General features: G+C 57.5%; 1 protein-coding gene across 1 annotated transcript in view; it reads right to left on the minus strand.

Annotated features, from left to right (window-relative positions):
• Nucleotides 1-16029, minus strand: part of LGR6 (leucine rich repeat containing G protein-coupled receptor 6) — a 70340-nt gene that overhangs the window by 22986 nt on the left and 31325 nt on the right. Inside the window, exons 5-6 of the mRNA XM_066379494.1 lie at nucleotides 6530-6745; nucleotides 4324-4395 (exon numbers count right to left, since the gene is read on the minus strand). Coding sequence (XP_066235591.1) covers nucleotides 4324-4395; nucleotides 6530-6745 — 288 coding nt within the window. The remainder of the gene's footprint in view (nucleotides 1-4323; nucleotides 4396-6529; nucleotides 6746-16029) is intronic.

Below are 16029 nucleotides of genomic sequence, written 5' to 3' on the forward strand. Positions count from 1 at the left end.
GGAAGAGCCTTAGACATTGATTGTTCAGGACTCCTGGCCTCACACCTCTATCTCTGTGAGAGCAGGGACATTTTCCTTGTTCACAAGTATCTCCCTGATGGTGGACAGGCACAGCCACAGACATTTACGGAACAAGCGACTGAAGGAACAGAAGAGTGGTGGTCATTGATCCCACCAGCCCTGTCCCCCTGATACCGAGAGCTAGACCTGGCTCCTCATCTCCTCCCCGTGGGCCCACCAGTGGACCTGTTGCCAGTATTTCCCACAGGCGCCCATGACCTTCGTCCCCTGCTTCCTACTGCTCCCAACCAGCGGGCTAGGGCGCCTGTGGGAGGGGAGGCTCAGGAAGCTCCGGTCCCACTGGCAGCAGGAGAGGAGGGCACCCAAGTGTGGAGGTGAGAAAGTGAGCATCATGCTGGGAAGCACTACTAATAACCTGTCATGGTCACAGGACACAAGACAAACAGTGGGCTGCTCAATTTTCCGCCTGTTAGAAGTCATTAGTGGTTCTGCAGGGAAAGCCAGAAAAAAACGTTTTATACAGAACCATAAATTCCTCTACAAGCCACAAAATCCCACAGATTTGCAGCTAATAAACCCACAAAGTTAGGTGATTAAGGATCGGCGAGGGAGGGTCTCCTCAGTCCCCACAGGGCTGGCATCCGAGGGTGGGGAGCGGCTCTGACCACGAGGCAGGGCCGGAGGTAGAGACCTGGACTGGGTTCTGGCTCTTCATTCACTGGGTGAACCTGGGCATGCCGTCTGCTCTCTGCCTCAGTTTCCTCACCTACAACCCAAGTGTGCACACTCCTGCCTCAACCAGTGGCTGGGAAGGGAGGGGGACAGCCCTGGAGGGAACAGAAAACTTAATTCTCTTGCGCACACTGAGTCATCAGTGGGACAATCGTGCAGGACCTCTGCTTCATCTTGGACTCTGGGGAAAGCCCCGTAAGGCCGGCCCTGCCCTTCCCAGTCCCACGACACACTGGTCCAGACCTGGCCCTGACCAGGTCTGATCTGCCAGCAGGAGGGGAGGTTACAATGAGTCTGGAGACCATTGCCCAGGCCTGAGGAACACCCCTCTAAGGTTCAGCCAAGAAGCAGACATGGACCTAGGGTGTGGGCAGCCCCTCAGGGGGCAGCAGCACGTGCCTGCCTGTTTGCGGCATCGCCTTCACTGACAAGTACAGCCAGGGATTCCAGGACCACTGGCTAGTGGCACAGAATGCCTGGCACCTAAGTGTACATCTCCAAGCCCTGACCCAAGGGCACGGGCCTGGATTTGGGGCCCTGAGACCTCTTGGCAGCACTCCCCAGAGCTGCTCTTGCCTGAGAACTCTCATATTTCTCAGCCTGGACACCTGGGAAGGCCTGCAACTGACCCGGCCCACAGGAGCCAGTGCTGAACGACGTGATGTATGAGGCAGCAGGAGGCTCGGGTCCGGGGCTTTGCTGGTGCCCACGAACTCTAGTCACAGGCAACTCGCCCCACATCTTGGGATGGGTCTGACCTGGAAGGTGGAGGAGATAAGATCTCACAGGCTGGGGTTGACACACCTCTGACACTGACTCCCCACAGAGCCAGGCACCCTCACGGGGGAGGAAGGGGGTGCCTGTAGGACTGAGTTCTCCTATTGGCCTCAGGCTGGCATTCCTGGCAGAGTCTGGAATGGTGCCGCCCCCTGGGGAGAACTGGGAGCCCCGTCCCCAGCCTCTCCCTGCAGGGCAGGCTCCTCAGTGCACAGCAGGGCTCACGCCTGGGGCTGTGTGACGGCACGGGTGTCACAACAGCGGTCAACCCTGGGGCCCTGCCCACACCACCTAGACTTGTTGGGCCTTCCAGAGCATGCTTGTCGGCCACTCCTCTCCCTTCCCTCTGCGGGGCCTGCTGAGCTGGCTACAGGCTCTGGCTGACCCAGCCCACATGGCTGAGGTGCCATGGACCCCAGGCTGCCCCACAGAAGAGCATGTCGCAGGTCACCCTGCTCTGGTGTGTTCGCCCCAGGTGTCCGCACTGTATGGGGCGGGCATGTGAGGTCAAGTGGGTGGAAGGCTGGAGCTACATGGTGTGTGCACTGTGTGTGTGCCTTCTGCTGTGTGACCACACAGGAGCACGACAACGTGTGCCTGCCCACCCTGGCCCCTCCTCTGCAGGTGGCAGGGCCCTGGGTGTAACTCCCTTCCTAAGAGGAGCCAAACCACAGCTCGGCAGGGGTTTGATCCTCTCACTGGCGCTGTGGAGATGAGAGAGGTCTGTGTGGCAGAGATCTGTGGCCCGAGGGAGAAACACCCTTCCTGGGAGAAGCTCACATGAAATGCTCGACAGTAATAACTGAATCGCCGATTATACAACAATGGACAGGCCTGACTCCCTGCTTCTATTCCTGGCCGCCCGTTCACATCTGGCTGTGAGCAAGTGGTCAGGGACAGCGGAGAAAGAGCACACTGTTCCACTTCTAACTGGAGATCAGAAGTTGGAAGAACCAACCCCTGGAGTGGAGGGCGGGGGAACTAATGCTGAGGAGGGTGCAGGGCCACGTCCCCACGCAGCTCTTGTGGGGTCCACACAGCAACCCCTAAAGCCAGCGCTGTTCCTGCAACATGGTGGATTAGAAAGCAACCCCAGAGCACAGGACATGACCAAGGTCACAAGGTCAGAAGAACTGCCTGCAGAGCCCAGCTGTCTGACACCCATGCTGCCTCCACAGTGTCCCCTAGGGCAGGGGCTGTGCTCATCCTTTCCCTTGGCTTCCCAGCCTGTGCAGCGGGTGCAGGCTATGCAAGAGGCCCTGTGCCCACACATCAAAGGCACGGTGGGCACTGGGCGGCAGGCTGCTCTGTAGTGAAGCCAGCGCCAGCGGCCAAGTGCCCTGCACAGCACGCCTGTGCCTAATTGAGAAAGAAGCGGGCGGTGCACCCTAAACGGAGGAAGTCGCTGCTGGCTGGCTTTTCAGAGCAGCTGGCCCTCGCCCTGCGTGCGGGCCTGCCAGCTTCCCAGCAGAGCCAGCAGCCCCGGGAAGCTGAGTGGACGCCCAAGTAGACTCCCTCCTCTCTGTGGAGCTGGCAGCCTGACTCTGCCTCCAGCTCTGTGACCTCTGAGAGGTGGCAGTAGAACACAGGGTCCCCACACACCTGGCATAGACCAGGGTGCACGGCTCGTAATCGATGCTGGGGACAGAGGACGGAGGGCTGCTGGGCTAGGCCCAGAATGTCTGTTTTGTCAACGAACACACCGCCCTGGACCTGCACAGTCCCCGACAGGTGATGATATCCCTGGGCACCTGTGTCCCAGCTATAACTGTGTCGCTGCCCTGCCAGCTGCAGAGGGGAAACACATAGCCTTGGCTCGTGCAGCGGGCACAGGCTCCCCCTGCCCTGATTGCAGGCTGGGCACAAGGCCAGCCGAAGGGGCAGCTCTGACACTCCCCACATAGCAGCAGCTCCTGGGGCCCCGGCCTCATGACCCCCACGGTCCCACTGCCACACACACCGACAGCTCAGTCTCCTGGGACATGTGTCAAACGGCCCTCAACATGTACCCTCAGCCACACTTGCCTCCAGCATGACCCTCTGTTGCTCCAGCTTCTGAGGCAGCCCTCACTTAGGGGGGACTCTGAGGTATTCATGTGGGGTATGGGGCGAGAGAATGAATCTCTCAACATCTGTGCCCTGGGGGCTCCTCTCCCCAATGCTGCCCTCCAGGTCGGCACCAGGTGGCCATACAGCTGGTGTTGCCAGTATACTTGGGGAGCCCACTGTGTGGGGAGCCCATTGTGTGGGGACTGGCAGACTCCAGAGCAAAGGATGGAGCGTCTGGGTGCATTCTGACCCTCACGGACTCCCAGGGCTGATGTGTGAATGACGCGGCTTCTTAAGAGTCAAGAGCTTGGGAGCTTTTTATAGTCAGGCTGAGGCGGGCATCTGCCGTGAGCTGCTGAGCTGGCCAGGTTAATCGGCAAGCAGCTGTGACATTCCTCTGTGGCACAGCCACCTTGCACAGTGTCGTTCTGCCCTCACGTCAGCCCAGGTGCACTCCAAGGCTCCCCTCCCCAAGCTGGACACCGAAGTCTAGCTTCTCCCTGTCCCATGTCTCGGACATTGTCACTATGCTGGTGGTCTCTGCTGGCAGGGACCCTGGGTCCCCCTCTCTGGGCCACCTTGGGGACGCCTGATGGGGAGGTGTTCGTGTGGGTGAGGGTACAGTGCCAGGAGGGAGTGTGGTAAGCAGGCCGCAGCCTGATGCCAGCCTCCCTGCCCAGCTGGCTGTCCCCTCTGCCAGTGTCCTTGGCAGCAGGATGGAGCATGACCACACCCGACACTCACAGTGTCTCCAGACTGTGCAGCCCCTCGAAGCTGTGGGTCCCCAGATGCTGGATCTGGTTGTTGTGCAGATGCCTGTGTGGAAAGGAGACAACCAGTCAGCCAGGCGCCCACAGCACCGAGCCAGGGAGAGGGAGGTGGAGGCTGAAGCACAGACAGGACCCCAGTGGTCCAGCCCTTTGACTCCAGGGACAAAATGACTGGCCGAGACCGATGCTGGAAGTCACAGCTCTGAGGCTAGACTGACCATGGGCCACCCCTTTCTGACTTCCGATTCAAGGAAAACAGAGCAGAGCATGCCTGACCAGGGTGGACGTGGCCTCCCACTGTGTTCTAGGAGAGGCCTAACTTGCAGGCGCCGAGGGGGCTCTGGTCTGAGGCTTCCTCTCTGGTCCTGCCCCCCAGGACCCTGTCTGCCTGACTCAGTGGCCAGACACACTTATGGGAGCCAACAGCCAACCGCTGCAGACAACATGTAATTAGGGCCAAGTGTTCTGTTACAGCGAGGAGCCGCAGACGAGCTCAGCAGTGGGGGCGGGTGACAAGGTAGAAGCGCAGTCTTGGAGGGCTTTATGGAGGCAGTGGTCCAGAGGGTAGGTGATGTAAACAGGTAGAAGGAAGGGCATTCCCAGCAGAGGTGTCAGCAGGGACAAAGGTGCAGGGTGGCAAGGGGCTTGGCCAAAGTACACACAGGCTGGGAGAGGCAGGAGATTCGTTTAGGAGAGGATTCTGAGAGAAACAGCCAATTAAAAATAAAATAAGCGACAGAATGTCCTTCTCCCAATTCCTAAGGAAAAGAGTGGAATGGCAGACACCCTGCCACTGCCCCAGATGTCACAAGGAGCAGCAACATAAGGACAGACATAACCTGGAGTAGGCTGGCTATAAAACCTGGTGGCAAGGAATTGACAAGCACGAAAACAAAATCCTGAGAATTCTCTCTAAAACCCCCAATCCGGAGAGAAGCAGCTCTGTGGATGCCCTCCCATCCTTGCCGGCCTCTGCCCTGAATCGAGGACCAGGCCTGAAGCCCAAGGGAGTGCCCAGGGGGAGGGCACAACACAGACACTTCATCCAACCTGAGCCTGTAGGCCAGCAGAGGTGGTCTGACTGGACAGGTCCTCCGGGAAGCCCCACCTCCCCCACTGGGACTCGTGCAAGTGAGGGAACCAGTATAACTGCAAGATCAGCCACAAGAGCTGCAGCTTGGTGGGGGGACCCACTGGGCCAAGAGTGACATGGCTCAGACAAGCAGACAGCCGCCCAGGCGTCAGCCTGAAGGAGTCCCACGAGAATCGTGACTCAGAGGGAGAGGAGCCAGGTGGACGCAGAAGGAGGCAAAGGCCGGAGCCCGGAAGAACAAGGAAACCGTTGCAACTGCTTCTGCTGTAAACTGTCCAATGACACACTATTTAAAAGGCGCAGCTTTAAACATGCAAGAGAAAAATGACATCATAGGCTAAGGAAGCCAACTGAGGACCTCGCTGGCACAGGTGTGGCCTGTGAGGACGATCGCCCAGGCTCTCCGGGCACTAGGACAGAGAATTAGATAGATAGGGGGGAGCTTCTCCTCCAGGTTTCCAAGAGCTGGGGCAATGCTGACCAGTCCCCCACACGTATTCCCATGGCAATTAGTGCGGAACCCGAACCAATTACACATGACCTCCGAGCCCTTGGTAATTACCCTGTGAATTTACCAATCACTCACAGCAATTAGCTGGGAGCTAATTTGCCTCAACAGTTCCCACCGGGGAGGCGGAGTTAACCTCAGTCCCCAGTTCCTGCCAGGGATGCTATCTCCTAGGTAATTACCCTGCGGGGTGGGCTGGCTAATTACCGGTGATGGCTTTTCTCTGCTCTCTGGCCTGGAAGATGGCTGAATTTATCCCACCCCTGTGCCAGAGCACACACCTGCATTGCCTGGTGGAACTCGTTCAAGGAATTCTTGACTTACATTCCATTCACAAGATGTAGTTATTACATCCCTACAGAGAAAAGAAAGCTCAACTCCCATCTGCTCAGTGCCATCCTCTGAGGCACCTTCTTTGGCTCTGACCTCATGACAACCTCATGGGGTCAGCAGGGCATGATGCTCCTCGGTTTAACAAAGGGGAAACAGACCCCAGAAGGCGCAGCAGCAGAAGGAAGAGCAAAGCTCAGGAGTGACTGTGCAGCCAGGGGACCCGCGGGGAGCGGGCAGCGCACTCACAGCACCACGAGGCTGGAGAGATTCTGGAAGGCATAGTCCGGGATGTGGCTGATGCGGTTGAGGGCCAGGGTCATGGCCTGCAGGGCAGGGAGGTTGTTGAGGGCCCTGACAGGGACCTCGGCGAGTGCATTGTCATCTAGCCACAGATGGCGGAGACAGGACAGCCCCTCGAAGCTCCTCTCTGGGACCAGGGAGATGAGGTTGGCATCTAGACGCCTGGGGGAGAGAGGGTGGAGAGGGTTAGTCGCTGCAAGATGCACACAGACCAAGGCTTGGGGCTGGGCAGGGTGGGCAGCCAGGTCCCCAACAGGCTCCGAGGTACACTGGGACTAAAGCTGTGACCTGGCCCCCACAGGCCCCGTGTCCCCGGCAAATTCCCAGGTTTTGCTTCCATCTGGCCCACGGCTCCTGGTCCATCATGCCATCTGTTCCTTCTTACAGCACCAACTCTTCCTCTCAGCCCCAAGGTGAATCCACAGCCCATCTGTAGATGACCAGCATTTCCTCACACCCTGGGGCATCCACAATGCCTGTCTGGTAGGTCACCACTCCAGCCCCTGTCCACTCCACACCATAGAATCAGATGTTACACCACTGATGGAAGGAAATCCCCTGCTCTGTGCTCCCACAGATGCAGCTGCCCTACCACCCAGCCTGGCACCGCCTGCTCCTTGTCCCCTCCCGGACCCGTAGTTTGATGGAGCTCTTGCCAAAGTCCTGGGGATCCTTGCTTTGCTGACATCCCAAGGGAGTCCTGTGTACCACCGCTGACTCCCTGAGGCACCAGTTCTCAGAACAGAAGGTGGGTGGTCCTGTCTGTGCACAGCCAGAGGTTCCAAGGTGACAGAGAACTTCTGATGTGAGTTCTAGAAGACCCCTGCAGCCCAGCAAAGCCAGGAACCTGCCCATCTTAGCCTTGCAGGTGCCCCAGTCAAGGTTCGGTTTCTGCCTTCTGGTCTAGAACTTGGGCTAGAAACCTACTATCCTATGCAGTTGGTCCCACGGTGCCCAGACAAGCTGGTCTGTGACCACCATCTACTCTTGGACGTTACTTTCTGAGGGGAGGCTTTGTCACGAGGGGTGACTCTCCCCCAAGGTGCCTACATCATGGAAGCCCGGTCTCCACCCCCACAGGCCCGAGGCTCTATAACTGCACCCACAGAAGACCTGGTGTGCCTGGTGGTGGGGAGGTCACTTTCTCTCATCCCAATAGCACTGTCCACTGTGGAAGGTCCAGCAGAGCTTCCATCTCTTCTCAAAGCTGTTTCACCAGTGCCCTTCCTGGCCAATGTCTCCAGTGCCACAGGGAGAAAGTCCCCAGCTCACTAGCAAGAGGCCGTGGGCAGACAGGCCAGCTCGGAAGGCTTGGATGGGAGAGGAAGCTGGCCAGGGCATGCTCTGACCTGAGGGGACCCCAAGCCCTTCCATGAGTGCCCTCTATTGGCAAGGCCCGTCACTCCAGATGTGGTCCTCCAATGGCGGTCACGTTCGCTTGGTGGTCTGACTGGGCTGGATTGTCTGAAGCTTTGTGCAAATACCCTCTCTCAAGCCCCTCCCTAGGGGAGTCAGGTATGTGTGTGGGGGAATCTGTCTCTCAAGAAAGGCCTAGATGCCTCCATGCACAGATGGTGTTGGGAAGAGCTGGATAAACATCAGCATAGGAAGAGAGGGTTCCTGTCCCCGAGAGTCACAGCACAATGAGAAGGTGGGGAGCACTGTGCCGCGGGCATCAGGAGAGGCCTCCAGGGGCAAGTGACGCTGGTTGGGGGCCTGGAAGCTGAGGAGGGACGTGTCAGGGGAGAGTTCCAAGCAGAGGGGAAGCTGTGAGAACAGAGAGTGGGCACTGCAGGGGCTGAAGGGGGTGGGGACAGAGCAGGGGAGGAGCAGGAGAGAGAACAGAGCAGGTAAGGTCAGCTGGGTAGGTAGAGCCATCTCCAGTCTGTTCCTGACGCCTGGACAGACCAAAGATAAGCCAACTGGCGGATGAAGAGGGTAAGATCGGTCAGGCCTGAGTGTGTCGGTGGTGAGCAGGGCAGAGAGCCCATGCACCAGTTCTGGGCTGGAGGTAGCATCGCAGATTCAGCAAATGAAAACATATGGTGCCCATTTAAACTTGAGTCCTGGAGAAATAAAGAATAACCTTTACTATAAGTATGTCCTAGAAATGGTTGTTTTGTGGGGAAGATTCCAGGTGGGAGCCGTTGATTGCCGGAGGGGCGACGACCAACGGCCCTGACCAACCTGCCAGGGAGAGGAGGCTCCAGCAGGGAGCATGTTGGCACCTGCACAGCCCCAGGACATGCCCGGCCTTCCACAGGCAGCGAGCCCAGCCTCCGCACCAGGTCCCCGTGAAGGCCGGGCTGTGGGGCTCCCTGCACACAGCGTACCTTGGCTCTGCCTGACTCACGTGCCCTCGCACACGAATACGGCACGCTGCCCTCATGGAGGCCCCTCTGGGTCCACAAGGGCTCCATCAGGCCTCTGCTGCCCCCAAATCCTTCACCACCCCCTGCCAGGTCCCTGACATGCCCCTCGTCACTGGGCACCATCCTTCAGCTTCCTAGTCAGTCACTGGATGAAACCTGCTGACAACCACCTACCCGGTTCCGGCTCAACCGTGCACAGCACACTGCCCTTCTCTGGAAGCCACCAGACTCTTCATTATGTCATAAAACACAGGACCTCAGTGGGTCCCAGGTGTGCCGGCCCTGCCCATCTGTCATACTTAGTCTGCATCCCAGCTGGTGCAGCAGGTATCCGGCACCCACACTGCATGTAGAAAGGAGGCTTGCAGACGGGATGAGATGCACCTGCCCCAGCCAATTGTGATGCAGTGTGTGCATGCATGTGCACACATGTGCACATGTGTGTGTGAGCACGAGCCTGCGTCTGCAGGTGCTGGGCGCTGGGGGCTGAGTGGACAAACAAGAGCCTATGAATCATCTGTCCAGAAAAGGGAAAGGAAGGGGGGACAGCCCTCCCAGAGGAGGGGCATTTGCACTGGGCCTTGAGGAATAACTGAACTGTCACCGAGGGGACGGGGAACCAGCATTTTCAGCACAGAGGACAGTACCCAGGGGCTGCCGGGCTGTGTGTGCCAGTCCCCGGAGGTTTCAGGAATCTGAACTGGAACTTGTAGGCCCTGGGGAGTCTGAGGCCAAGAAAGACAACTCAGGGGCGGGAGGGGCTGGCAAAGTCCTGGTACCTGCAGGCACAGAGCTCTGGGCCTCCCCCAGACCCTTCCTCTCTGGGCTCAGTTTCTTTACCTGCAAAGGAGGGCTGGCTTGAAGGGTCCTGTGACACTGTCCTGCCCTCTTTGGAGAAACTCTGTGTTGTGTCCTGTGTCCCCAGCAGGGACTTGCTGGGCAGGCCACCTCACAGGCTCGTGGTGTCACACAGAGGCTTAGGGCAGCTCACCCCCACCCCCAAGGCCCACAAGCATTTCAAGTGACTACAATTCTACCGTGAGGACAACATTCCTTTTTTGGAGTGAAGGAGCTACCCATCCATGTTGCTAAAAATCTGGCAATATTATAAGGTAGCATTTTCATGGAAAACAGCTTTTTGAGAGAAAGTTCTAGAAACAGGACATAGACATGGAACACAGGGCACTCTGGGCCAGGGAAAGGGAGCCGGCCCATCTCGGACTTCGTTCAGCTTTGGTCCACTCTGACTGCTTTTCTGCTTTTCTCCCCATCAGACTGATGACCCTAGAGAGGGTTGCATCCTCTTTCCCTGAAAGGTGCTTGCAGTGGGCACCAACCTGTGTCCTCGCTGATGGAGACCAGGGGGCTCCCTGCACTGCTCAGAGCACGGAGGAGCCCACTCGACCAAGGAGGGAAGGGGCAATCACCAGGTCACAGGGTGGAGAGATGGCAGAGCCAAAGAAGGTTGCTGGCTTTTCTAATTGATTCTTTATAGAGACGGAGAGAGGAGATTGGGGGAGACAGAGAGAGAGAGAGAAGCATTCATTTGTCATTCTGCTAGTTACACATTCATCAATGGCCTCCTGTGTGTGCCCTGACCAGGCATGGAACCCCCAGCCTTGGTGTTTTGGGACGATGCTTCAACTGACAGAGCTAACTGGCCTGGGCCGGTTGTTGGCTTTGAGTTCAGTGTTGAGCTCTCTCCTGCCCGCATCCACTTGGGAGATGTTCCTCAGCCTCTGTCCCTAAAGGAGGGCCATCGGGCAGTCTCCAGATACCCCACAAAGGAGGATGCTGTATCCCATCATGTCGCTGGCAGAGGTCTGGTGAAGAGCTTAAGTCCAATACTGGGCCCCTCCCCTGGGTCCTAGTAGCCCTCCACACACTGGAATGAGTGCCGGACCCTCACAGGTTTTGGAAATGAAAACTAAAGCTGGAAACTGAGAACTGAACATTCCTGGGGTTGGGGAGGTGGTGACAGAGACTTCCCTGCAGGAGGTAAGGTGAAGTGAGGAGTGCAGGTGGATGGAGCCCCTGTAACCTTTGTGTTCCCACTGGCTGGGGGGCAGCAGAGAGCCAGGCTCCTTGTCCAGAAGAAGGTCTGAGTTCCGTCAGCTCTGGTCTGTACCACCCACTAAGGTCCTGCCCCTTACTGTGAGCCTTCTGCACATCAAAGGTGGGAGGTTAGATGAAGGCAGCTGCACCGCTCTCCAGGCAGCCTTGAGCCAGAACTGGAGCCTGAGCCCAACCCACCTCCGGCCCTGATGGATGAGCCAGAGCCCCCAAACCCTCACATCAAAGACTGATACCTGAGCACCCCACCCTTCCCTGTGTCTCAGTGGCTGGCCCTCCAGGAGGAGGCACAGAGGGACTCTGTGTGCAGCCTTCATGAGTGTCTCCTGAAGACCCAGACTACAGGTCTGGGCAAAAAGCCAGCTTTGTGGGTGACAGTCCCGGAATCCTGGGGTGGGGACCACTAAAAGCCATCTCATCCATCTCCCCGCCTCCAGCCGTGGGATCCCTACTGTCAGGCTGGTCTCTGGGGTCGTCCTGAGCTGTCTGGGATGTGTCTGAGACCAGGCTCTGTGGTCCCTGGGGCCTGGACGTCTGCCCTGGCAAAGGGCAGCTGTGGTGTGGAGGGAGAGGCGGACGGGGTTTCCCAATGTGCCTCTCCGGAGAGGAGCAGTGATGTCAGAGGGTTAGGAAACATAAGCAACATCCCAGTGTGTTAAAGATCATTAAATGTCATCTGGCAGACTCTGTCGGGAGAGGCACCAGGGGAGACCAAGCCACATGCTAACACTTTTAAAGGTAGCATAGGGGGAAGGGAGGGAAGAGAGGAGGGAAAGTCCACATCAGTTCTGGTTTCCTTAACACGGGGTTCAGTCCTTCCCACAATCTATTTCTTCCTTTCTCATTTCCAGGGTCTTGTAGGCTCCCTGCAGGCCAGAACTAGACCTGGGAGGTTATAGGTGTGTGGCATTAGTCCTGTTCTCCCAGCCTATCTATCTATCCATCCATCCATCCATCCATCCATCCATCCATCCATCCATCCATCTGTCCTTCCATCATTCACACAGCCTAGGGACACCCCTGCCGCCACCCCCCCCCCCCCCCCACAGGCTGTGATCCTGTCTCTCTCTTGCTCAAAGTCACCTGGACTTCTGGTCAACTCCAAACCCTGCAGCTTGGGTTTCAAGGCTCCTCCCTGGAACTACTCTCTCACCAGCACCATTTCTCTGAAGGCCCCCACTCCGTTCTTCCTGGGAACTAACTACGTGTCTCCTCCTCCCCCTGGTCCCAGGGTGCGTGGTCTTCCATCTCTGCACTTTGTACAGGCTGGTGGCCTGTTTGAAATTTGCTTCCCCCCACTCTTTTCAAAGCTCCACTTAAACCTCCTCTCCTGTCCCTGGCTGAGTGGCTCAATAGATAGAATGTCCCCAGTGCACCAAGGTCATGGGTTCGACCCCTGGTCAGGGCACGTACAAGAAGCAACCGATGAGTGCTTGATGGAACAACTAAGTGGAACAACGAGTTGATGCTTCCCCCCCCCCCAAATCAATGGGGGAAAAAAACAAAACACAACTGCTCTCCTTCAGGAACCTCCGGACCAAACCCCACATGGTGCCAGTCCCCCTACACTCACCATCCGTCCCTGACTGATGGTCCACAAAGCTCACTGCCCCCACCCCATGCAGAAGCCCCGATTTAGGAAGGAAGTAGAGGAAACAAGTCAACGCTTTGGTCATTTCCCCATTGAAATGAAGGGCAACTGAAAACACGTCTGCACAGGAGTTCAGGGCAGCACTGTCACCAGACAGAGGAAGCAACCCGTGTCTACCGCTAGAGGTTTGTCCACCAAACGTAGCCTGTCCACAGTGGGGGCCATTCAGCCAGGAAAAGGAATGGGCCTGGCACACATGTGGACACTGCACAGCTGAACCCTGAGCCCTCCGTGCTTGGGGAGAAGCCAGACACGGCAAGCTGCGCACTGTGTGGCTCCAGCCACACCAAACATCCAGAGTAGCAAGCCGGAGACAGAGAGGGCCCAGAGCTTGTCAGTGGCTCCTGGAAGGGGCGACCGCTAGCGAGGGAAGGTCTTCTTTGGGAGGATGAAAAAATTCTGCGATCAGACAGTTGCGATGGTCGCACAAGTCTGCAAACGTGCTGAAACCCACAGGACATCCAACTTCAAAGGGAGTGTTCTGTGCTACATGAATCTCCTTAGTTTTTAAAAGCATGGAAAACTATCTGAGCAGGACGCTAAAGGACAACAGACTGGGCCCCGTACGGTCTGTCAGGCTGCACGCTGCGTGAGGGAGTGTGTGTGCTGCAAGTGTGTGTGTGCTCACAGACACACAGAAATGCCCACAAACATTGTGTCTGGGTGGTAGAACTGTGGGTGATTTTTATTTTCCTTTTTTTAGTCTTCGTATTTTCTAAATTTTCTATGATGAGTCAGAACAAAAATAAACATGTTTTTTTAAAAACAAATGGCGTCAGTATATAATTAAAGTCCCAGACTGAGAGCTGGGGGGGCACATGGAGGCTGGTGGGGAGGGCGCTGGGGGGGGGACACACCCTGCTGTCGCCTGCTCTGTGTCTCACCTTTGCTGGGTCACCTGCCCAGTAGGTCACCAGGTCCCGGCCATGGAGCTGCAGGGCCGTGGCTATGGTCCATAGATAGAATGTCCCCAGTGCACCAAGGTCATGGGTTCGACCCCTGGTCAGGGCAGGTTCTCTTAACTGCCACCCATTCAGCTGGGCTCCCTGAGGAATGCAAGTCCCGTGTCAGGGCTCCAGGCTGGACACGTCCAGGGCCTGAATTAGGGGTGAGTGGGAGAGCGGGTGGCGGGCCTGGCCCAAAGCCGGCACCAGGAAGCACCCCCTTCCCTGACTGTCCAGATGCACAGCAGCCTGGACATGGTCAAGACTCAGACAGGGTCAGGTCACGTGAGCCAGAGACATCTGCCCCGGGCTGAGCACAGCACCCATTCTCAAACCGTGAAGACTTGCCCAAGGTAAACACTTAGTGTCCCGACCCCCATGTCTGAAGCCAGACCTCCAGGCAATACCTAAAGGACATGATTTCCTGACCCCACACCCTGTCTCTCCCTGCCAGTCTAAACTCTGACCAGGTGCCCCTCCACCCTGGCAGAATGTAGCTGCTGGTGGGCTACAGGTCTGGCAAAGACAGGAGAGCTCTGCTTCGATGTTTCTGGCTCTCCTCTCCCCAGGTCAGGCCCCCCACACACCTGGCCATCCCAGTTTTGACTGAGGGTACCTGGCCCAGGAACTCTGTTCCCCATGTGTCCAGCAGGCTCAGAGTCAGATGGAATCAGTCTAGGAGGACTTCCTAGAGGAGGTGAGTGTCTCACTGATATAGGTAGTAGAGAAGCAAGGCTTGGAGGTAGAAGAGGACAGGTCTGGGGAGCTGGGGAGTAGGGTGAAGTGACTCCACTAGACTGTGCGGAGAGCAGGGGAACGGTGTGAAAGCCAGTGTTACTCAAAGAAGATCTGCCCCAGCTGGGCCCTGGGGGCAGGTAGTTTCTGGTCAGAGGAGCAAGATTGCTTAGGGGTGCCCTTTGATTGGGGGGAGGGCTTAGGCCCACCCTTTACCACTCCCCCTGGTCCATCCACCTCCACAGACTGCAAAGCTAAGCAGGGACCCAGCCTCCACCACTTCCTTTCCCTTCCAGGTGGCTCCTCCCCTACTCCAGGTGTTCTGGGGTGGGGAGTACTATAACGGCCTTCAGGCTCCAGTCAGCAGATGTGCTGGTTAATGAGGGCCAGGGGAGCAGGCTGCAACTGAGGCAGCTGCGCTGACCAGAGTCCGGTGGCTCCCTGCAGAAGCCATACAGCCCTGTTCCTGTTGCTGCAGCTGGAGCAGGAAGGGGAAGGGGAAGGGGCCGGGATGGCCCAGCTGGGACAGAGCCTCCTGGCTCCCTTGTGAGCCCCAGCCCACCCTAGCCTGGAGCTCCAGAAACTATAAACACCCCAGTCAGCCCCAGATGTGCTCCTCCAGCCCCAGCTTCTCCTTCAGTGACATCTCCCCTCCCCACGAGAGTGGAGGTGCTATGGACAGGGACCGTCTTCTGGTAGCAGGTCATTCTGAACGGTGTGAGTCTTGGCTTTGGAAGGCACTGCATGGCTTTTTAGATAAATAGTGTGTACTCCCACCTGCATTTAGGCTGATGCACGTACTACCATGAGGACCCAGACAACACACCATCGACAGAAAAGGCCCACCGTCTCTCCAACCTTTCCTAGAAACACAGAGCACAGAGGCCAGTCTGTGTCTTCTCATTTTAAAATCCCACGGGTCCCTTTCATGCCCTCACTCCCATCTCAGGCGACCCCTCTTCCCCTGAAAGGGACCGTGGAGGCAGGAGGGACCTTCTTCCCCAGTTCCTCCTTCCTCAGATCTTCCTAAGGTTCTCAGAAAGAGTCCAGAGGAAGGAGGGAGGTGGGGGTGGGTGGGTGGCAGAAAAAGCATAGATTTAAGAATTGGACACACCGAGTTAAATCCCAGCTCTAAGTTCCTACAGATGAACGCACGAGAGAGGGTCAGAGAGGTCAGTCACTGCTGTCCGTCCTCAGCCCCCAGTCTGGTACCACACTGCAGTGCAGGGGCTCTGACACCAGGGCTGGGGCTGCGGTCACCTTGCTGATGGTCCTCTGTGGTCTCCAGCCCAGAAAGGTGCTCCCCGTCCCCTTCTCCCTCCCCCAACACACAAAGCATTGGAGCAGCCCCTGAGCAGCCTGCAGGAGTAGACGCAGGAAGGAGACCAAGCAGGGAAGGCGAGGCATGCTCTGCAAGAGAGCAGCAGTGACCTCCGCTCCATGGACTGCCGGGGCCCCAAGGTTTGGTATCCTTTCAACCCTGCACCCAGAGCAGCTCACCCTCAAGTGCCGAGAACCTGTCCTGTCCCATTACCCCAGGCCACTGCCAAGTCCACAGAGTCGGGACAGGAAGCCATTGCTGAGAGCCGCCTGGCTGGGGGGGGGGGGCACTGGCTCTCACAGAGACCACCGGCCCAGAGGGGCAGCTGCAGCCTGGCCAGGCCCTGGCTC

This window comes from Saccopteryx leptura, chromosome 1, assembly GCF_036850995.1.
Source record: "Saccopteryx leptura isolate mSacLep1 chromosome 1, mSacLep1_pri_phased_curated, whole genome shotgun sequence".
Lineage (NCBI taxonomy): Eukaryota > Metazoa > Chordata > Mammalia > Chiroptera > Emballonuridae > Saccopteryx > Saccopteryx leptura.